The sequence below is a fragment of the Centruroides sculpturatus genome, unplaced genomic scaffold (genome assembly GCF_000671375.1).
Source record: "Centruroides sculpturatus isolate CEXI.00-Female unplaced genomic scaffold, Cexi_2.0 scaffold46, whole genome shotgun sequence".
In the NCBI taxonomy this organism is placed as follows: domain Eukaryota; kingdom Metazoa; phylum Arthropoda; class Arachnida; order Scorpiones; family Buthidae; genus Centruroides; species Centruroides sculpturatus.
This window is the reverse complement of record NW_019384418.1, coordinates 547,372-567,370: the sequence shown is the minus strand read 5'-3', so window position 1 is coordinate 567,370 and position 19,999 is coordinate 547,372. Positions and strand designations below refer to the sequence as shown.

At 24.2% G+C, this 19,999-nt stretch overlaps 2 protein-coding genes across 2 annotated transcripts in view; one reads left to right on the top strand and one right to left on the bottom strand.

Moving 5' to 3' along the window:
* Positions 1 to 9,807, top strand: part of LOC111619274 (dual specificity protein phosphatase 22-like) — a 23,627-nt gene extending 13,820 nt beyond the window's left edge. Inside the window, exons 2-5 of the mRNA XM_023360954.1 lie at positions 6,950 to 7,066; positions 7,509 to 7,633; positions 8,321 to 8,492; positions 9,368 to 9,807. Of these exons, the coding sequence (XP_023216722.1) occupies positions 6,950 to 7,066; positions 7,509 to 7,633; positions 8,321 to 8,492; positions 9,368 to 9,508 (555 nt within the window). The 3' untranslated portion in view covers positions 9,509 to 9,807. The remainder of the gene's footprint in view (positions 1 to 6,949; positions 7,067 to 7,508; positions 7,634 to 8,320; positions 8,493 to 9,367) is intronic.
* A 795-nt stretch (positions 9,808 to 10,602) lies between these two features.
* On the bottom strand, positions 10,603 to 19,731 carry LOC111619273. The gene is made up of 13 exons (XM_023360953.1): positions 19,370 to 19,731; positions 19,161 to 19,307; positions 18,588 to 18,794; positions 18,068 to 18,526; positions 17,857 to 17,988; positions 12,663 to 12,848; positions 12,514 to 12,600; positions 12,175 to 12,360; positions 12,004 to 12,090; positions 11,771 to 11,911; positions 11,645 to 11,701; positions 11,294 to 11,539; positions 10,603 to 11,220 (listed from the first exon to the last, which is right to left on the bottom strand). The coding sequence occupies exons 1-13, from the start codon at positions 19,712 to 19,714 to the stop codon at positions 11,032 to 11,034; spliced, it is 2,469 nt and encodes an 822-aa protein (XP_023216721.1). The 5' UTR covers positions 19,715 to 19,731; the 3' UTR covers positions 10,603 to 11,031.
* Between the last annotated feature and the right edge of the window lie 268 nt (positions 19,732 to 19,999).

Genomic DNA, 19,999 nt, shown 5'->3' with positions numbered 1-19,999 from the left:
TATATATATATTTAAATTATTTATTTATTACATTTAAGCATTGGCATCTGTCCATCTTGTCGATTTATTTCTATCGAGTACCACTTTTATTATACATAATCGGAGATTATTCTGAATTCTGTAAGTATCTCTGACCTAAAAAGTCGTTTTTTTCGAGCTAAATCCATTTATGAAATTTTACTTATTCAGCCTAAAGAATTTCTATCACTCAATAAACAATAAAACAATTTTATTTTATGTATAGAGGAAAAAAAACAGAAAATATCACCTCCTTTATTTATTGTTGCTAAAATCCAAATTAATAGATACAGTAAAATATTAAACTGTAATTTATGTTTAACTTTTTCTTAGATTATATCTAGTTTATATTTTGTTTTTATCTTTTGTATTTTTTATATCCACTTTATATTTTTGAGTTATTTAAATATTTTATTCATAATCATTAAAATAATAATAATAATAATAATAGTAATAAACGAATGAGAGCAATTATTAAAAGTTAATGCTTTTCTAATCTTTCACTTTAATTTAGTTATATTTATTATATAATATGCTTAACTAAATAATAGCAATTTTTATTTATTAACGTAAGTTATTTTTAAATCTGCAACCAATTTGTGAAAAAAGTATATTTATAAATTCGTAATATTCAAAGAAGCATTACTTTAAGAAATTTTTATATAACTTAAAAATTAATTTAAAATACTAAATTCATTTATTTTATATTATATTATACCTTCAGCAACTTAAATATATATTATTTTGAATTGCCCTTTCAACTGATTCCTATTACGATTACTGACGTAAGAAATGGAATCTCTAATTTCCCGGATATTAAACTTTTGATGAGAAACTTTTGCAGGAATTGCAATAATAATGATAATAAATTTCATACAAACTTCGAATAATTGCTATTGTGATCATTCTAATTGCTTGAAATCAATCCAAAATAGCACTTTATGACATTTTAATTTCCAATACGTGTTCGGTGCGTGTCTAAATCATCACAAGACACACGGACGGAAGAGACAAAAATAATTATTTAAAAAGTTATGAAATAAAGGTATTTAAAAATTCAGTTTTTATATATTTCTATTCAAATTATTGGTTTGTATAGCCAACAATATTTTCAATAACTCACTTGACAGAAATAAGACGACCTTTAAAATGCAATGGAATGAAACACTATAAACCAATAATAAGATTTAAAAAGTTCAAGTAAAAATTAAAGGTCAATGCGTGCTTATTGTACGACAGACTTGTCGTGAATTAAAAAAAAATTGAAATATAAAAAAGTATTTATATTTATATATAATTCATCGCCACAGAAAATGCTTTGAAAATATTATAAAGTATTTAAATGACAATACAATCAAACTCCGTTCATTCAGATTTGTTTGAATAGTCGTTTCTCTTTAAATCTTTACACATTTTGTAAAAAATTATTATTATTTTTCGATGTTTGTGAGATAATTGAAACATTATTTATAACCTTAATATGTATGTAGTGTACTGTACCTATGTAGCAATCTCATATTTGTACTGTATTTATGGAGTGATTTTAATGTACCTATTGTTTTCAAGTCAGTAAAGCATTAAGTTTATTTTCAATTAATAAAAAGTATATTCATTAGGGAATTCTCGACTTTAATTTCAATACCCCACTAATTTCAGTGTCTCAGATGGATCGGATCCGGTCCCGTTTGTTCCGGATAAATTGGGTTTAACTTGTATTATAAGTAATATTGAATTTAAAAATAATTTTTTAAATTTATTAGCTTAATTAATCAATTCATTGTAAGAAAGAAACTACTAAATTCATTATATTTGCTATATTAAAAAGCTTTCAGATAAAAATAAAACGTGTTATAGAAGAGAAATTTATAAACTCTTTTCCTTTACATTTTTTAAAATATGTGCATATTTAAAAAAATGAGTCATATAAACTATCTTTATCATAAATTTGTACATATTATACATAATTTTTTTCATAGAATACAAATTAAAACTTATTTAATTAATTTGAAATTAACGATATTTACTTTACGATCATTTAATTAATTCCGAAATTTCGTCGTCAATTAAATAACGATAAAATTTTTCGCTTTCTATGTTTAATTTTAGGAATTGTAAATTTAAATATATTACGAATAGAAATATAAAGACACACACACGATTTTAAAATGTATAGTCTACATCTAACAATAGAAAATATTTTAAATAATTTATATATAAATACATAAATACGCTGTTCAATTCTATAAGTGATATTTCAACAGCAATTGAGCAATTGCATTTCTGTATTTTTTAAATTAGATTTTTATATTGCATATTAAGAATTTCTTTTTGATTTATATATATATATAGATCAATATCACATATATATTATATAAAGTTTTGTAGCTTGTTAAAAGCACAATATATATATATAGGCCTATATTGTGCTTTTAAAGCACAATATATATATTTAAAGCAATATAATTAACTTACAAACAAAATCTTTAAAAAGTTTTTCTGCGTATATAGAAAGTGAGAAAGTACCTAAACATCTACACACACCAACATACACACAAATAAACAAACATACATATTATTTATTGAAAATATATTCATTAAAATAATTTATTTATATGCTTGTTATATGTTTAATGTTTTTTTTTAATTTTTAAACTGAAACTATAAAACATTTTTTTAATAAGGAAAAGCTATCTTGAATTTTGTTAAAGAAGTGGCATAAAGAAGAGAGATCTGATTCCAACTCCTGAGTATTTAAAAATTTTTACAAATAACAAAAAGGAAAAAAATATATTTAAATGTATTACACATCTTATTGAAATATAGAAAGAAAAGTATATTATGAAAAAATTAATGCATTTGCTTTGTATTAATATCTTTCGGGAGTCCCAAATTCCAACCTTAAGCAAGTTCTCCTTAAGCCACTGTTGTAAAGCTTATTATTTAATATTGTATGATACAATTAACATTAGGTTTTATCCAGAATTTTATAAATTTGATATTTTTTAAATTAATGAAATTGTTTAAAATTATGAATTTATTTCTAATTTTTTTTTCCATTTAAGAGAGGTATATAATCTTTCATTCAGTTTTTATCGTGATATTTGGAGCAGATAATTCTGAAATTGAGTTTATGAGCTATATAAAATATGTAATATAATATCAAGCGAGTTTCCCTTTAGAAAAATTGAAATATATTATAATTTTAAAAACTGAAACGATATTAAACAATTGAAATCTCTTTGTATAATTTTCATACTGCAAAAATTTACATAAATAATTCGTCTATATAATTATTATATATTGAAATTATTTAAAAAATAAATCATATATTCGTATATTTATAACATGTTCTATTATTTTTAAATATTTATAAAATACGTGTAACTTTTTACAACACAATCAGCTGTGTATTACCATAGAAACATGCAACAAAATATACAGAAAGCGTCATGAAACTTTTTATATAACTGATGCAAAATATATGCATATTGATATTTAATATTGAAACGTTGTTTCGAAATAAATAATAATAACTACTTATTCAAGATTTTTGCATTAATTAATGCATTTAAAGTGCTATTCAATAATGAAAATACCCTTCGGATCAATTCTGTCATTTTAATTTATATAATTTTTTTTTAAATATTATATACGAGCGTTCTATCAATATTTAACTAACAACCACATTAATTTTATTTATTTTTTAGTAAACAAAACTGATATTTAAACATTCAAAATTGATTTTAATATCTTAATTCGAGTGTAGCTTATTTATTGATATTTTTTTTTTTTAAGTTAGTGATGTCCTGATTTAAACTTGTGGCCTTGAGCTATAACAAATTAGAAGTCCCATCAACATTAAATAATAACATATATAAAAACACTAGGATCTAAGCTGTAGTTTTATAGCGTAAGGCCCTAAGCTTAGTTTTATAGTGCGAGGCCCTAGTGTCAGGTCCTAATTTGTAGTTTCATAGTGCGAGGCCTGAGCTATAGCTTGTTTAGCTTACGTATAAATTCGTCTCTAATTGCTACAATTGAATTTTAAGTAATTTTTAAACCTTATTTTTACAAAAAAAAAGGATTATAAATTAAGTAAGAATAGGAAATATTTAACATATTTTAAAAGTTAAAAATCATATCATTTATTCACTCAGTCACTTAAATAAAATAAAATAAAATAAAAACTACATACNATATCATGGTAATCTATATTATATTAATTTCTGTCAGTATTCGCGAATATATATTATATATATAGAATAAATGTACGAAATCCTTCCACATATAGGTCTAATACTTATATATAGACCTACATTATAAATGATTAAAAGTTTAAAACATATATACACTCACACATTCAAGGAAACACTTTGCTTCAATTTAAATTCAACATTTTGCAAAAAACAACAAAAAATCTTTAAGTGTTAAGTGTTATTCTCTGCTTTTCTGCTGCTTAAGGATATCACTATTTTTTCTTCATTAGAGTAGTTAAATTTTTATGAATAATGGAAATAGAAAGAATATATATTAATTCTCCAATTCTGATAATTCATTATAAAAATTTAAACATATGCAAAATAAGCATCTTCATAAAAGTAAACGTAAAATAAAAGATTATAAAAAACGTTTACTGATTAAAGATATTAATTTCTCATGCGTGTTATAAATTTTAATCAATCTTTACTGAATGATATTTGATTGTCTTGTTAAATATTTATAAACTTTGATTATGTTTAAAAAATGTAAGAACATTTTTATATTGGAAAAAAAAATATATTTTGATTTTAAATAAGTTTTTTTTTTTTTGAAATACTTCCTCGAGATCAATATTTTAAGATCAAAATAATATTGAACACTGAAATTTCAAATTTTATTATAAGAATTTTTTCAAAAATGTTATCTTGTGTGATATGTAGTAAAGAAACAATTTCAAGTTTAAAATTTAGGAGTAGACATGAACTTAAAAAAATGAATTTTGTTTTTGTCTTGCGTTATTGGTAAATAAATTGCAAATATAATAGTCAAATATATAGAACATATTCTATATTGTCCAAATATTACCTCTTTTTGTTATATTATTAAACTCGAATCAATGAAACACCATAGAATATATAATGCTTTAAACGCAAGAAAAATTTAAGATGATTTAAAATCAATTTAAATCTAGATAAATTGTAATCGAAAACTTTAGGTAAAAATGTATTCTGGAAATTTTAATTTTTTTACTAAAGTAACTTTTCAACGAAAAATATTTTATTTCCGAATTGGAATGTTACTCTAGAGATTACTTTTCGTATTTTTTTTATTTATAAAAATTTAAAACGAAATCTCTTCATTTATGTAAAATACTTTAACGGAGGCTATCTGATTATGTTTCTGATTTTTAAAATGTTGCTGTCACTTATTGACAAAGTCCTACTAATAAAACAGTTTTCATCGTCGATATGTTTAAAATTCCATTTGATATTATTTTTTGAATATAATTTGTTTCTTTTTCGTTGTTGTTAATATTTAAAATTACTCTTAATACTTTCAAATATTTTAGTATGTCCATATTAATGTTAATTGTCTAGTCACCTTTATTAAATTCTACTGAATAATTTTGTAATTTATTGATATTGTAAATTTGTATTGTAAATTTTTATTTCATTAAGACATCAGATTGCGCCAAACAATATCATTTGTTATGCATTATAAATAATAAACGTAAGCATTTCCTTAAATTTAAAGAGATTTAGGCTAAATTATTTAACTAAATCTAGTCACGTTATTTCAATTCAAAAATTTTCTCCTGAACGGAGTTAGATATACCACCGGCATGACTTTATTGTTAACAGGTAAAGTATGATATACATGGGCAAGACACTACTTATTGTGACGAAAAATTGCAGCCCGTCATTGTAACGATATCACAATAAATAATTGCTCGTTCCGATAACATTTCTCATTACATACCGAAAATAGATTTAATTGTTTCTTTAATTATTCAATGGTAAAAATAACTATGGCCGCTGCTTCTAAATTGTTACGAGTGTTCAAGTATAGTCATATAGATTTTTTAAATAATACGTATGCATCGAATGGTATCTTTCTTTTTTCTTTGCAGTTTTCAATAGGTATATATAAGCTTACTTAATTTTCAAAAACAAAATTAGAAAGGGAGTGGTCCAAACTATATAACTAGACAGTTATACTTACACGCAATTTGAATCATAACATTGCTGTTTTCTACGAGTCATACACTTTATGAGCAGTTTATCGACTTCCATTCGAGGAAAAGGTGATGTTCTGTGAAGAATTACTTGGTAATCTATATTCCTTTTAAAAACTATTTAACATAGCATCGATCTTTTCTTTTTCGTAATATTTTTCTAAACTATTCCAACCAACATACTTATGTATCAGAATTTTATCTAAATGCAGTGTTCTAGATTATACATAATTGGTTAAATGTACAGTATATTCAGACTTTATATAAACGTTTAATATTGTTAGATGTTAATAATAAAAACACACTTTCAATATTTTAACCAATAACGCTGATTATGACTTATATTAGGCTAAAAATATATAAAGTGGTGAAAATAATCGTTAAAATGGATATAAAATTCGTAAAGGTACTTAAACACTTTATAAAATTTGTGTTTGTTTGAGATGGAATCAAAGTTGTAACGCTTGTCAAATTAAGTAGGACACACTATATCATGGTAATCTATATTATATTAATTTCTGTCAGTATTCGCGAATATATATTATATATATAGAATAAATGTACGAAATCCTTCCANACATTAAAATGTTACGTAACTTTTAATTTAAACCTGATTAAATATATAATTGTTTCTATTAATAAAAATAAGTTTTTCTGATTTAAATTACTATTGTGAATTAAATACTAAATTTGTATTACGTTTAATACTTCTACTAGGTTCTTCCAGGGTTATATATTGGTAATATCCGTGATTCAAAGGATCAGGAACAGCTTAAAGCGAATGAAATTACTCATATTATATCTATTCACGACAATGCCAAACAGTTATATCAGGTGAGAAAGAAAATTAATTTAATGGAAAATTTTATTTTATTTTTTTAATTATATAAATTTAGTTTGATGTGACAGTAAGCACAATTTTTAACTATTGTAATAACTATTATTTTTGAAAAAACCCATTAAAAATGAGGTTTCTTGAAAAGAAAACTTTAAAAAATGGACATTTAAATACTTTTTAAATAAATAACCTCAATACAAACAAGGTAAAAGAGAGAAGTTAAAATGAGAAAAAACAAAGTTATAAAATTGATGGATTGTTTCAATATGATTGGAAAATACAATTTTGAATTATTAAAAATCCTTCAATTCTTCAGTTTTTTTTTTCTCGTTTAATAATATTTTCATATAAAGTCGTTTGTATTGAGAATTACTTTTTAGATGATTTTTTAAAAGCGTGTTATTTAAAGAAATTCTAACAAAAGTTTGAAAAATTTAGGATAAAAAATATTTATGTATCCAAGCTTCGGATTCACCCGATCAAAATATCAGCCAATATTTTCCACAATGCAACGAATTCATTCACCGAGCAAGAACAAATGGGGGAAGTGTTCTTATTCACTGGTAAGTAAAATAATAAAAGATCTAATAAACGCGAATTTACATATGTTTATTTTTTTCTATCCATTTAAAATGACGAATATATTATATTAATAATAATATAAATCTATCACTAAAAATATCATTTTAAACTAAATTCTTAAACGAAATGTGTTTATCACTAATGCGTTTTTCATGCAATAAATGAGTTTTTTTCCTCGAAAGTTATTACGTTTTTCCTGTATTATAATTTTACGGAAATGTATTTGCTCTCTTATAGAATAATTTAATTTGTCAGATGATTTCAGCGGAGATGATGCATTTAATATAGCATATATTTTAAAGATAAAAAAAAATTCATCTCAATTTCCTCTCTAAATTTTAAATTTTACACAAAACATATGAAAGGCTTGAAAATATTAGTTCAAAATAATAGACAGAAAAGTTTCTTCCTTAATCTTCTATTATTTTTGTAGCTGTATTTTAATATTACTTAGACATAAAGGGAACCATCCAAGATAGCGATTGTAGTGGAGCATATTCTGCTATCTATTAGCTATAAATATCTATTGCGTGACGATCAGAAGTCACTTGGCTGCACTCAATCGATGTCAATAGACGATCGTACTTAAATCACGCAGTTGCTTCATATTCTTATTTAATACTAATTTTTAAAATTAAATACAAATTTTGTTTTTTATTTTGTTTTAGTTTAGCGGGAGTTTCTCGAAGTGCTACAGTTGCTGCAGCGTATATCATGTCTAGCACAACACTCAACGCCCGGGATGCCGTTAAAGTAATAAGAACAGTAAGAGCTATCGCTAATCCAAATTTTGGATTCGAAAAACAATTAAAAAATTTTGAAAGATGTCGTTTGGGCGAGGTATGCATCATTGTACTGTTATTATACATATAATTAAAACTTAAACTTTTACTCTGAATTTACATAGATGAAGAAATGATTTTCTATTTTCATAATTTTCATAATTAGAGTAAAGCATTAAATTATCAAAAATAGAAAAATCAATGAAAAATTAATTTTTTTCCTCCAAATATTAAATTTTTTAAGATAAATCGTTACCCAAAAAAAGAATGAAAGTAAATTTTTATATTGCAGTAATAAAAAATACAATTTGAAAAAAATTAAGTTAATGTAGTTATTAACTTTTTAAAGCATTTTCTTTAATCGCTCATTTTATCTTAAAATTGATTTTTTAAATAAGAAATATGTACTTAAACTTATATTTGTTCATATAATGATATTATTTAATGTTTTTCAAAATAGCATGCAAGTTATTTAATTTTTGTTAATCTATAAAACGGTGGCCTAAACAATAAAAGTCAATCTTGTAATTAAGCTAAACTATTCCCTAAAGAGAGAATTCCTATCGAGTGCTCTTACTTTTTGGGTGTGGTCTGATCGTTATGGACATTGACGAATGAAGCTTTCTCATTCATCCTTCACGGTTTTATACTTTTGTTTAGCAAAAACGTAGGCAGAAGATATTGAGCAATTTTCTAAACTACAAACTATCATTTTTTACTTTGAAAAATTTTGTGAACTTTTAATAATTAACTATCTAAGCTTTGTTTCTCTCTTCCTTTTTTAAAAAAATATTTTTTTTATTTTCAATGTGCGTCTATATTTTTTCTTGTTTTGATTATTTTTAAAGTAAAACCATTTATTAATTCTAAAACTAGTAGAATGTTTATGAATAATATTAATGATCTCATAGCTTATTTTCTTAATTCAATTAGGAAAGGAGAAGGTTAAGGAAAAAATATCCTGAGAGCGATTATGACGAAGACGATAAAGAATGCCATCGACTATTAGGCGAATTTTGTAGTAGTTTTCATGACATAGGATCAAAACCCTCCACGACAACGTCACATCAATAGAAGCAATACTTTTTACATCCCTCGATTTCTTTATCTTTTGTTATTTTTAATAAAACCGTACCTAAAAAATTTCAACATAAAAAAATAATTCTTCTCTTCTCAATGCCAAATTGTGTATCCTTTACGAGGTAAATCAATTTTATTAAATTATATTCTAATTATCACATTCGATCTTATTAATTAATATAATAATGCACTCATTACATAATTATATCATACATATATAATATTGTACATACGAAAGAACGCCAGAAGAGAATTACTTTGTATTTTGATATTTTGTTGAATAAACATATATTTAGAGGATATTGTTATAGTTGGAGATTTTTTGTAATTTTATAAACGATTGAGGCCTATACTATTTGAAGAGTATTGATTTAAGAATAAGTTTTAAAAAAAGTGACACACACTACCAGCTGCAGAAAAGAAGAATAAATATTTTAATGTATTAGTAAGAAAGGAAATACTTCACAATTCCAATCGAATTTCTTATTCGAAGAAAAAAAAATGAAAAAACTTTGACACTTTATAAAATGACATAAAAAAATATAAAAAAATATATCGACTCAGACAATAAAGCATCAATGATGTTATATTCGTAACATCTATCAATAAATCGATATTTAGTAAAATTATATAAGTTAATACCTTTTACACGTACTTCATTACATGGCTAATATATGTATGTTTCGATATTAAATGAAATTTTCTATTTACAAGTTATAATATATAGTTTTCTATTGGATGTAGAAAACTGATTTTAATTTATTCAAGATAATTCGGTCTTCAGAGACCTCATTATTTCTTTCAATAATTTTAATATTTAAAACTTTATTTTTAAACTAGTAGATCGTTTAATAATTTAATAGAATAGATTTTCTACTTTTCAATATGAAAGATATGATCTAGTTTTATAATTTATAATTTAAACTTAAAAGAAATCAGATTAAAAAAATTTTTCTAGAAATCAAGTTGAATTAATTTTGTCGAAGTAAATGTTAATGATAATTTTGATTAAAAGCTAAAACTGAGTTTAGTTATTAGTTAATTAATGACAAGATAGAAATTACAAAAATTTATCAAATATACCCTTTTTAACTTTTATTTATTAATGCAAAATATTTCTTACAATTAATTTTAGTCAGAAAAGAAAATATTTTAAGATTATTAATTTATAAATATTGTTCCCTATTATATGAATGAAATGCATTAACACGATTAATATTCTATGTAAAAATTGTTTTTCTAAGTGTACAAACACATCGTTCATGAACCCGGAAATAACTACTCTGATAAAATATAGCACTAAAATGTAGATTTAGCTGATGAAGATGTAAAATTTTCAACTAATTTATTATAAAATTTTGTGTAATGAGAATTTATCTATTACAGTCTACGCTAATTTACACTTTAAATAGTTTATTATTTATTTTAGCGAAAAACGAAGTTTTATAAGAGTTGTTATATTTTATTAATTTTCCAAATGTAATTATATATTTTCCACGTTAATAATTTTCAAATAATTATAGTAATTTCTTCTTCCACCAAATCTGAATAGTTTTTGCAGCCTTATCCGTGTAGAAAGTTAAAAGTAAATGTTTATTCAAACGCTTCTGTTCTTTACTTTCTTCTTTGAGTTCTTCCGGGTCAACATTATTTCTATTTTCATCTCTAGGACACAATGTTACCAGTCTGGATGACGATAATTCCATCTACAGATTGAATATTGTAATTTATATATTTCTTAAATAAATGAATAGTAACACTTCATTTTAATTTACCAACCTGACTTGTGATTCCAATAGACACTTTCATATTTAATTGTTTTTCGTCGTGATTTTCTTTCGATTTTACTGAAATTTTACATTCAAATTTATTTTCAGTTTCCATTTTTGGAACACGATTTTCCAATTTTCCATTTTTAATATTCGTTAAATTTATTTGAAGTTTTTTGTTTTCTACAGAAGGAAATTCTATCCTATTTTCATCTAACTTTAACGTCTCACTTTTGTCATTTTTCGAATCTTCATTCTAAATTTTATTGGAAAAAGTATAAATCATATATAACATTTAAGATTTTATACTATTGTAATATATTTTCTATCATCTATAAACATTATTTTATCTCGAACTTACATCTAGCAGTTCTTCAGGAGATAAAATAGCATCATCTTTCATCATCGATAAAATTACCTAATAAAAATTCAATAATTTAATATTTATTGTATAATTAAATAATATATGTAGATAAATAAATCATACATGAAACATATCAGTAACGCTAGATTTCAATCTGAGCCAAGTTGAATGACAACGTATCAATGTTTGTATCATAATTACTTTCTCTTTATTTTCTTCATAAAACTTTCCTCTGAGTGATTCTTCTCTTGAAACATCATCCGGCTATAATTAAGTTAAATTTTACTCAAAAGTAAAAGTAATTTTTATTATATAATATTATATATATACACGCATTAAAAATTCTACTTAATTACTTTAGTGATTAAGGTTAAAGGAATATTAATTTCTCTTTTCTTTGTAATTTTCTTCCACCAATTCTCAATAATTTTCTTTGCTACCAACTGAAATATATAAAAATAAAAATTTATTTTAAGTTTAAATAATAGCGTTTTAAAATCTAAAATTAACAGTATTTGAATTCGTACAAGTTTTATTTTTTCAGCCATAATGTTGAAGTGATATCTATGAATATATCCCCTTATAAATACTTGGATATGGATAATAGAGGACAATGTTCTGCGATATTGTCCTCTTTGAATGATCGATCTACAATAGTTTTGAATGATTTTTATTTCCTTTTCTTCCGATGATGTATAAACTCTATTAATTATCTAGAAAAAAATAAATAACCATTTAAAACTTCGACATAAAATTTCCATTTCTCTGAATAATAATGCTCCATAACTTATAACATAAATTATATATATTTTTTTTTAAATTAAAATAAAATATATAAACTTATAAAAAAAATTTAGTACTTTTACCTTTATGGATTTAATTTTAATTTCAGTTTCACCTATAGACATTTTTTTAATTTCATCCTGCCTTCTTATGATTGTTTTAGCTGCCAGCTATTAATATATAAATATCAAGTAGAGGTACTAATAAATTATTAAGTAAGTAATCCTCTTACTTTTAATACTTGTTTAGATAATAAATTTAAACAACGTCTGACGTTATATCCGCGTATTAAGGCCTGCAAATAAACTCTTAAGGACAATGTTTGTAAATATTTTTTCCTTTGCATTCGCCTTCTCCACCAGAATTGTATAGTTTTTATGTTTTTCGTCTTTGATAAATATATTGTATTGACAGCTTCCTAAAGAAAAAGTATAATTAATTGCAGACATTTATAGATTTTTTTATTTTTTGTAATTTTGTGTAAGTCTAGTCTATAATTTCAAATGGATTGTAAGAATAGAATAACGTATTTAGTTTTTCCTTATTTATTAAAAATTAGTAAAGATTTGTTTTAAAAGTTTTATTTTCAACGAATAATTATTTTTTTATATTCCTATAGCAGCATGAAAATTACATTTAATTGTAATTTTTATACTATTTTAATGAATAAAACAATTCGAAACTTCGCATATTGTGTTAATGAATTTAAAAAAAAAATGTTTTATAATTTTTATGGCTCTTGTAAAATATGTTGTTATAAAATTAATAACAAAACTGAAATAAAAATTTTAATAAATGACTGAAATTTATATCATACATTTCATTTATATTATGTGATAAAATTTAATTTTAATTTATTTAAAGTTAAAAAATTATTTATTATATAACATTCAAATATTTATTTTTATAATAAGTAACATAACATTGAATAAATTATTATAGTATTAATTAATAATATAACCATTGAATAGATTATTATATGATCATAGTGGAAATTGAACAGATTGACAAGGATTATAAGATCATTTATATTCAACAAAATTCATTTTAACATAAGCCAAGACAGTTATTAACATAATGAATAGGATAAATTAAATCAAATTAGTGTATTTACTTCATTCAATTTTAGAAAATAAATTAAGCATGTTAAACATTTATATTTAAAAATAAGTAAAGTGACCAAAATTAATTTAATATGATTAATCCATCTTTATTCCATATTCAAATTCCTATTTCCTGAAGAATTATCTTTTCCGAATTTGAAATATTCACTATGTCCAAATATCAATTTACTTAAAATTTTTAAATAAATTGGATTTATTTATTGTACTTCTTAATACTTTTTACACTTCTCTGTTTAGATTTTTAACTACAGTGTTTGAATTGTATATAAATTAATTATATTATTTCTAAAATTAACATTGTACAATTAAATTAAAATTTGTATACTAAAAGCTTTTTCAAAAATAATTTATTTGTAATTTAATATTTCCAAAAGAAANTATTTCCAAACTGATTTTAACCAGTTCTATAGTAAGGTAACATTCCAATAGACAATATGCAAAGCATTTTTTTCAGTTTACAGCAGTATTTATTACACAAAATTTAAGTAAAGCTTAACATGCCGATCTTGCCCCGGTCTCCCCTATATAAAGGATAAAATATGACATATAAAGGAGATGGAGGAATCTGATGATAATTCATTTGAAAAAATATGTAATAAATAAATAAATACGTATATATATATATACACTAATGCACATTATTCTGCAGACATTATTTAATGTAATTCCAAACAAATGGTCAGTTGCAACATAAATTTTTAAGAGGAAAAAATAAAAAGTTATATGAAGATTAGCAAAATCCTTTATCTAGGATTCTGGGGGATATTCTATATTAATTGGTTTAACGTGCTACAACTATCAAAATATTTGCTGGAAAATAGATAGAAATTTTAGAGTTAAAATATAATTTTATAAACGAAAATTTTTCTGTTAGAACTAATGCATTGCATAATAGAAAAATAGATAATTATATATTTAAAAATAAAGAAAACAAAGAAAGTAATTAAGAGAATTTTTATTGCTTAATATTTTTAATTTGTTCAGCATTTTCCAACGTATTTGGAAATTCAATAAATATATCCAAATACTATGAAAATAATAATTATTGAAATACTTTTTTAACATAAATTTGGATCTATCAAAATATCGAGTAATTATAAGAGATAGAAAATAATGTAAGATAGAGATAGATTTGATAGTAGATAGATGTAAAATAATATAATTATTTAAAATTAATTTACATAGGATATTATAAATATTCTTGTATGGGTAAACTCTATAATGGCCTCTTTATTTCTAGACTTATCACACCGTCATCAGATACAAGACTAGTCTCAATATATCACTTTATTTTTAATAGTATGCATTTCGGATTTACAGTCCCTCCTCAGCTATTTTACAATTATAGAGCTCACCTATACATTATTAAACTAGATAAGAAACGTATTATAGTATAAATATTCTTGTTAAATATATAGAAAATAAATACGACCCTTTACTAATAAAATAAATTCATATTTCTGATCGATTGGAGACGGAAAAGTAATGGTAGATGCGATTGCCGGAGATAGTGTTTGTGAATGTTTGAATTCTTCTCTAACCAATCACGATATGATCCTAATTGACAAGTCATGTTATCGTTATTGATTTTCGCCTACGACTAACCAATGAAATTTATGCAACTTCCTCCGTAATGATTCTAAAGATTTAGTAAACTATTCTCTAAAGAATGGCATACATTTTGTTATATCGTAAATTTTCCTATTATTATACAATAGCAATAAATAAAAAATTAAGTTCAGTCTTAAAGTCGACTCGTCTCTTTTCTCTTCTCTACAAAGTATGTTCTTGTTCTTATATTTAAGTTTCTGAAAAAAGTCTACTCGAGAGGGTGAAAATCTTAATTTTCGTTTTCATAAAGTACATAGAAGACATATTATTGATTATGTAATATCTAAAACCCTAAAGGAAATGAAAGAATAATATAGCAATAATTATATTTTGGTGCATTCTATATCATTGAAACTTTCTAAATTTGAAGGTCTATTCGCTCTTAAATTTCGATAATTTTAGCTATTTGTAACTGTATATACACTGTATACAAGACTTAATATAGAAAAGAGGTCGTTGCAAATTAAAAACACATCGAATTTTCGGCTAAAAAAAAGAAAAAAAAACAATTACAATCAATGTTTTGCGATAGAAACTTTAATTATACGTTTTACCTTGGACTTTATCGAGCTTACTCTGATATGTACAATTACAATAGAACAAAACTCTCTGAAACCTAATTATAGCTTGTAGATATAACTAAGTTAGAACAGAATGCAGTAGTAAGTGATTTAACATAGAATTATTACAAAGAAAAAAATTTTATATAAAACTATGGTGCATAAATCAACACGTTAAGAAATTGTATAAATTTTTATTTTGATTCAAGAGATTTTAATCCATTATCGTAACTTATCGCAATCTTCCAGATGTGTACCTGACATATTTATCTTACAGGTTTTAAATCTTATAGATTTTAACAGCTTATTCGTCTTACAGGTTTAAAATTCCAAATCCCTTATCTTAAAGTCAGAAATTACTTTGCAAATCTATTTTCTATATCGTTATACTAAAGCAGGAAGAGGGCTGGACTTAAACTTGTTCTGACCTAAGTTAGAACGTATAACAAGGCCTTTCCTTCCACCAAATAATTGTACATATAAAACTGCGAGACCCTAAACTGCAGCTTGTTTAGTTTACGGGTAATTCCAGCCTTGAGCAGGAGATTTTGCCCATCAGAATTTTATATCTTTATGAGTTTTATGTTGTGTTGTCTTCAAGGTAAAGATGAAACAACGTAAGGTCTTTTTAAAACCCTTTTTTATGGATCAATAAACAAGAGTTTACATGCAAGATGCGTTTTGAGCTTTTTGCTCCTTTTCAGTTCCTTGTTGCTCTCGGAATTTAATAAAGCAGCTGAAGAGGAGCAAAAAGCTCAAAATACATAACTCTTCTTTATTGGTCGATAAAAGAAGATTTTAAAAAGGCTTACATTGCTTCAGCTTTGACGACAACACAACATAGAATAAGATACAACGTGGTTCTACGCTGTCAAAAAATCTTTAAATGTTATTAAATAATAAACGAATGCTTATTATTAAGTATAAAAGTGCAAGTTTTGACTTTTTTATTAATTAAAAATTAAAGTATTAATAATAATTTTAAATAAAACTGATAAAAGTTAATGATTTAAAAAGAAATCTTTAGTTTTTATTTTTAATTTAAATAATAATATCTATATTNATTAAAATAATAATTTAAATTATTTCCTAATTTTAACTTAAATTATTTAAATTCTTTAAGTTAAAATGAAAGATAAAATTAATATAACTTTTTATTTTTATGCCAAATATCAAAATTAATTAATCAATATAAAGAGAATTAAATAAATTCTCTTTATATTAATTTGCAATTATATTATAAAAAATATATGATATAATATATAAATATGAGTTTATTATATATATTTATTTATTTTAAATACAGTTGAAATAGTCTATCTCAAACATGTTTATGTCGAAATTTATTTCTCCCCTTCATTTTCAGCTTAAATTCAATATATTTTCCGTGTTTATCTCAAATAATTTTCTCCCAAAACCTCTATATCTTAAATTACTGACTGAAGTGTCAATTACAAATTCAAAGCTCAGCGACTACATTTTGATAGCATAAATTGCAGTTGATAAACATCTCTTTCAATATAATACATAGTTGCAATTAATGCTACTTTTTTATGATTGGCTACAAGTTTGGCTTGCACCTTATTGGTCAAAGAAAGTCAGGCAGCAGAAACTAATGACAAGCAATTGTCTGTTAAGGTATGTCAAAAATGTTTCATTTATATCTAATACAGATATGTACTGTATTTATTGCTGTATTAATAAAATACCATACCTCCAATCAAACCTACTACTGTTTACTGTATAAGAACCTCTATATCTCGAGATATAGAGGTTCCTATACAGTAAAGATGTGAAAACAAAAAATTTGGAAAAAATAATTTATCTGAAATGTATTAAGCAAATCTTGAATGTATAAAAATGCCAAATATTTTGAAACATATAGAAATTTGTGAACAGAGTGAACTATAAAACATTTATTTTGTACAGAACTGATATTTTCTGTGTGTAAATCACAAGATAACATTATTATTGTCATCTATTTCCAGCATTTATAATTATACTACATTGGATACAGATGAAAGTGTAGATTAAATTTTTCCTATATAAAATGTGTTATTGTTTATCATATCTATACTAAGTAATTCAATTTATTTTTCTGTCTGCTTAAATAAAATAAAATAAAACATACTGAATAATACTCTATACTAAAATCTTTTTCAATATCTCTGACGACAATTTTTTCTTGTGATAATTCTTTGCTCTTACTTTTCCTCCACCATCTTTGGATTGTACTTGCCGAAATTTCAGAGTTTTTATTCACCTAAACATAAAAGTTTAATTATATGTTTTAACCACAAATGCCAAATTAATTTTCTAATTAAGCTTAAATTAATAAGAACCTCAAATTTTCTAATAACGCTTAAACATGTTTTTATAACATCCTCGACGACGTTTTCAGCAACTTGTCGTAATTCATTTAAATTTTCACTCAAGTGATTGCTCTCTTCCGATTTGATTTCAGGAAATGGTTGAAACAATGATTCGTCCGATGTAATTAAATCTCTAGGAGTTATAAATTTGTCTTCCTCGATCATTATACATTCTTCTATTCGCAATTTTGCTGGATATTCTGGCTCCATATCAATACTTATTTCACATATCTCCTCTATAGTACAAGTATTTGGTAGACAAATCGTCATGTCTGTTTTTATCGGAATCTGCACGGTTACGTAACGTTCCTCACGTGTTTCTTCTATATTTTGTACAGAATTAATTCTCTCCACATTTAAATCAGGCCTGACACCATTATCTTCTTCTACAATTTCCAAATTTGTATGGTATTCGTTTATAATTTCGACCTTTACAAATACTCAAGATCAGTTTTTTTGCCTCGTTACACATTAAAATAGATTTAGATACCTTTTTAGCATTTTCAAATGCCATACTTCTTCTTTGTCCTAATAAATAGTTTTTAAAAGCAGGCATTTTCTCCGTTAATGTGTCGTATTTACATTTTATTTCTTTGCGTATATTATCGTATGACATCTTTAAGTTCTTAAAATATGCTGTCAAACCGTGATCCTCTCTATATTGGTTAGATGGATAAATCTCAGTTTCAGTGGCATCCTGTAAGAACCAATACTAAAAATTAATTAATTTTAAAAATTTGCTGACATGTTATAAGTTTAATACGTATTTATCCATCCATTTAATAATTTGTATTAAATATTTTAACTCTATACGATTTTCCGGTATAGACCAAAAAGCACGCTAATTCAATTCAAAGGTTTTTCCCTGAATGGAGTTACATACATGACTGGCATGACTTTGTTGTTATCAGGAAAAGTATAATGTACAGGGAGCAAGACACGACAAATTTCAGATGGAGAACATATGATGTACATTAAATAAATTAAGAATATGATTAAATACTTGCAGCTCGGCATTGTGACGATGTCACGATAAATAATTGCTCGTTTTATAAATTCTTACCATTGAACTTTTTCGTTTTTTTAATACTTTTTGCTGTGATTTTGTCAAATAGAGAGTTTTTTCGCCTTTCACTTTATCTACGCTTTTTAAAAATGGCGTTTGAACGACATCTTTCCACCACTGAACTAGGATATCCAATTTTTCATTCTAATAAAAAAAACAACCTTAGTTTTTCTCCTCTTTACAAGTTATCTGATTGGGATATCTACCATTTGTTCTGTTTTATTTTTGATGATTTTCTTAGTGAGAAACCTGCGAATGACTGACTGAATTACGATTACATCACTAGGAACATTCCTATTTTCCTGAATAAATTTAAACGTAGAAATTAAAAATTCGGATTTAAATTCAAGCAGCCTGATTAACGAAATGGATTGTGTTTCCATTCCTAATTGATGGATTTTCTGAGAAGAATGTGAAATTTTCGATTTTGTTCTGTTTTCTGAAAATTCCAATTCCAATCCTGTTTCCTGTTTTGCTAATTTATTTGATATTTGGCTTTTTATCTGTTGACACTTCAATCGATCTTTTTTAGGTATGACTACATCTTCCATAAATTTGTGAATATTTTTAAGCTAAAATAATGAAAAACAAAAAAATAGATTTATTAACACTTTAAACCCATCAAAACCAAACTAATTGAATTTTAAATCTTAAAATTAAGTGTTTTGCTAAAAATCTTAAATTTTAGAATAAACATATATTTAGAGGATATTGTTATAGTTGGAGATTTTTTGTAATTTTATAAACGATTGAGGCCTATACTATTTGAAGAGTATTGATTTAAGAATAAGTTTTAAAAAAAGTGACACACACTACCAGCTGCAGAAAAGAAGAAT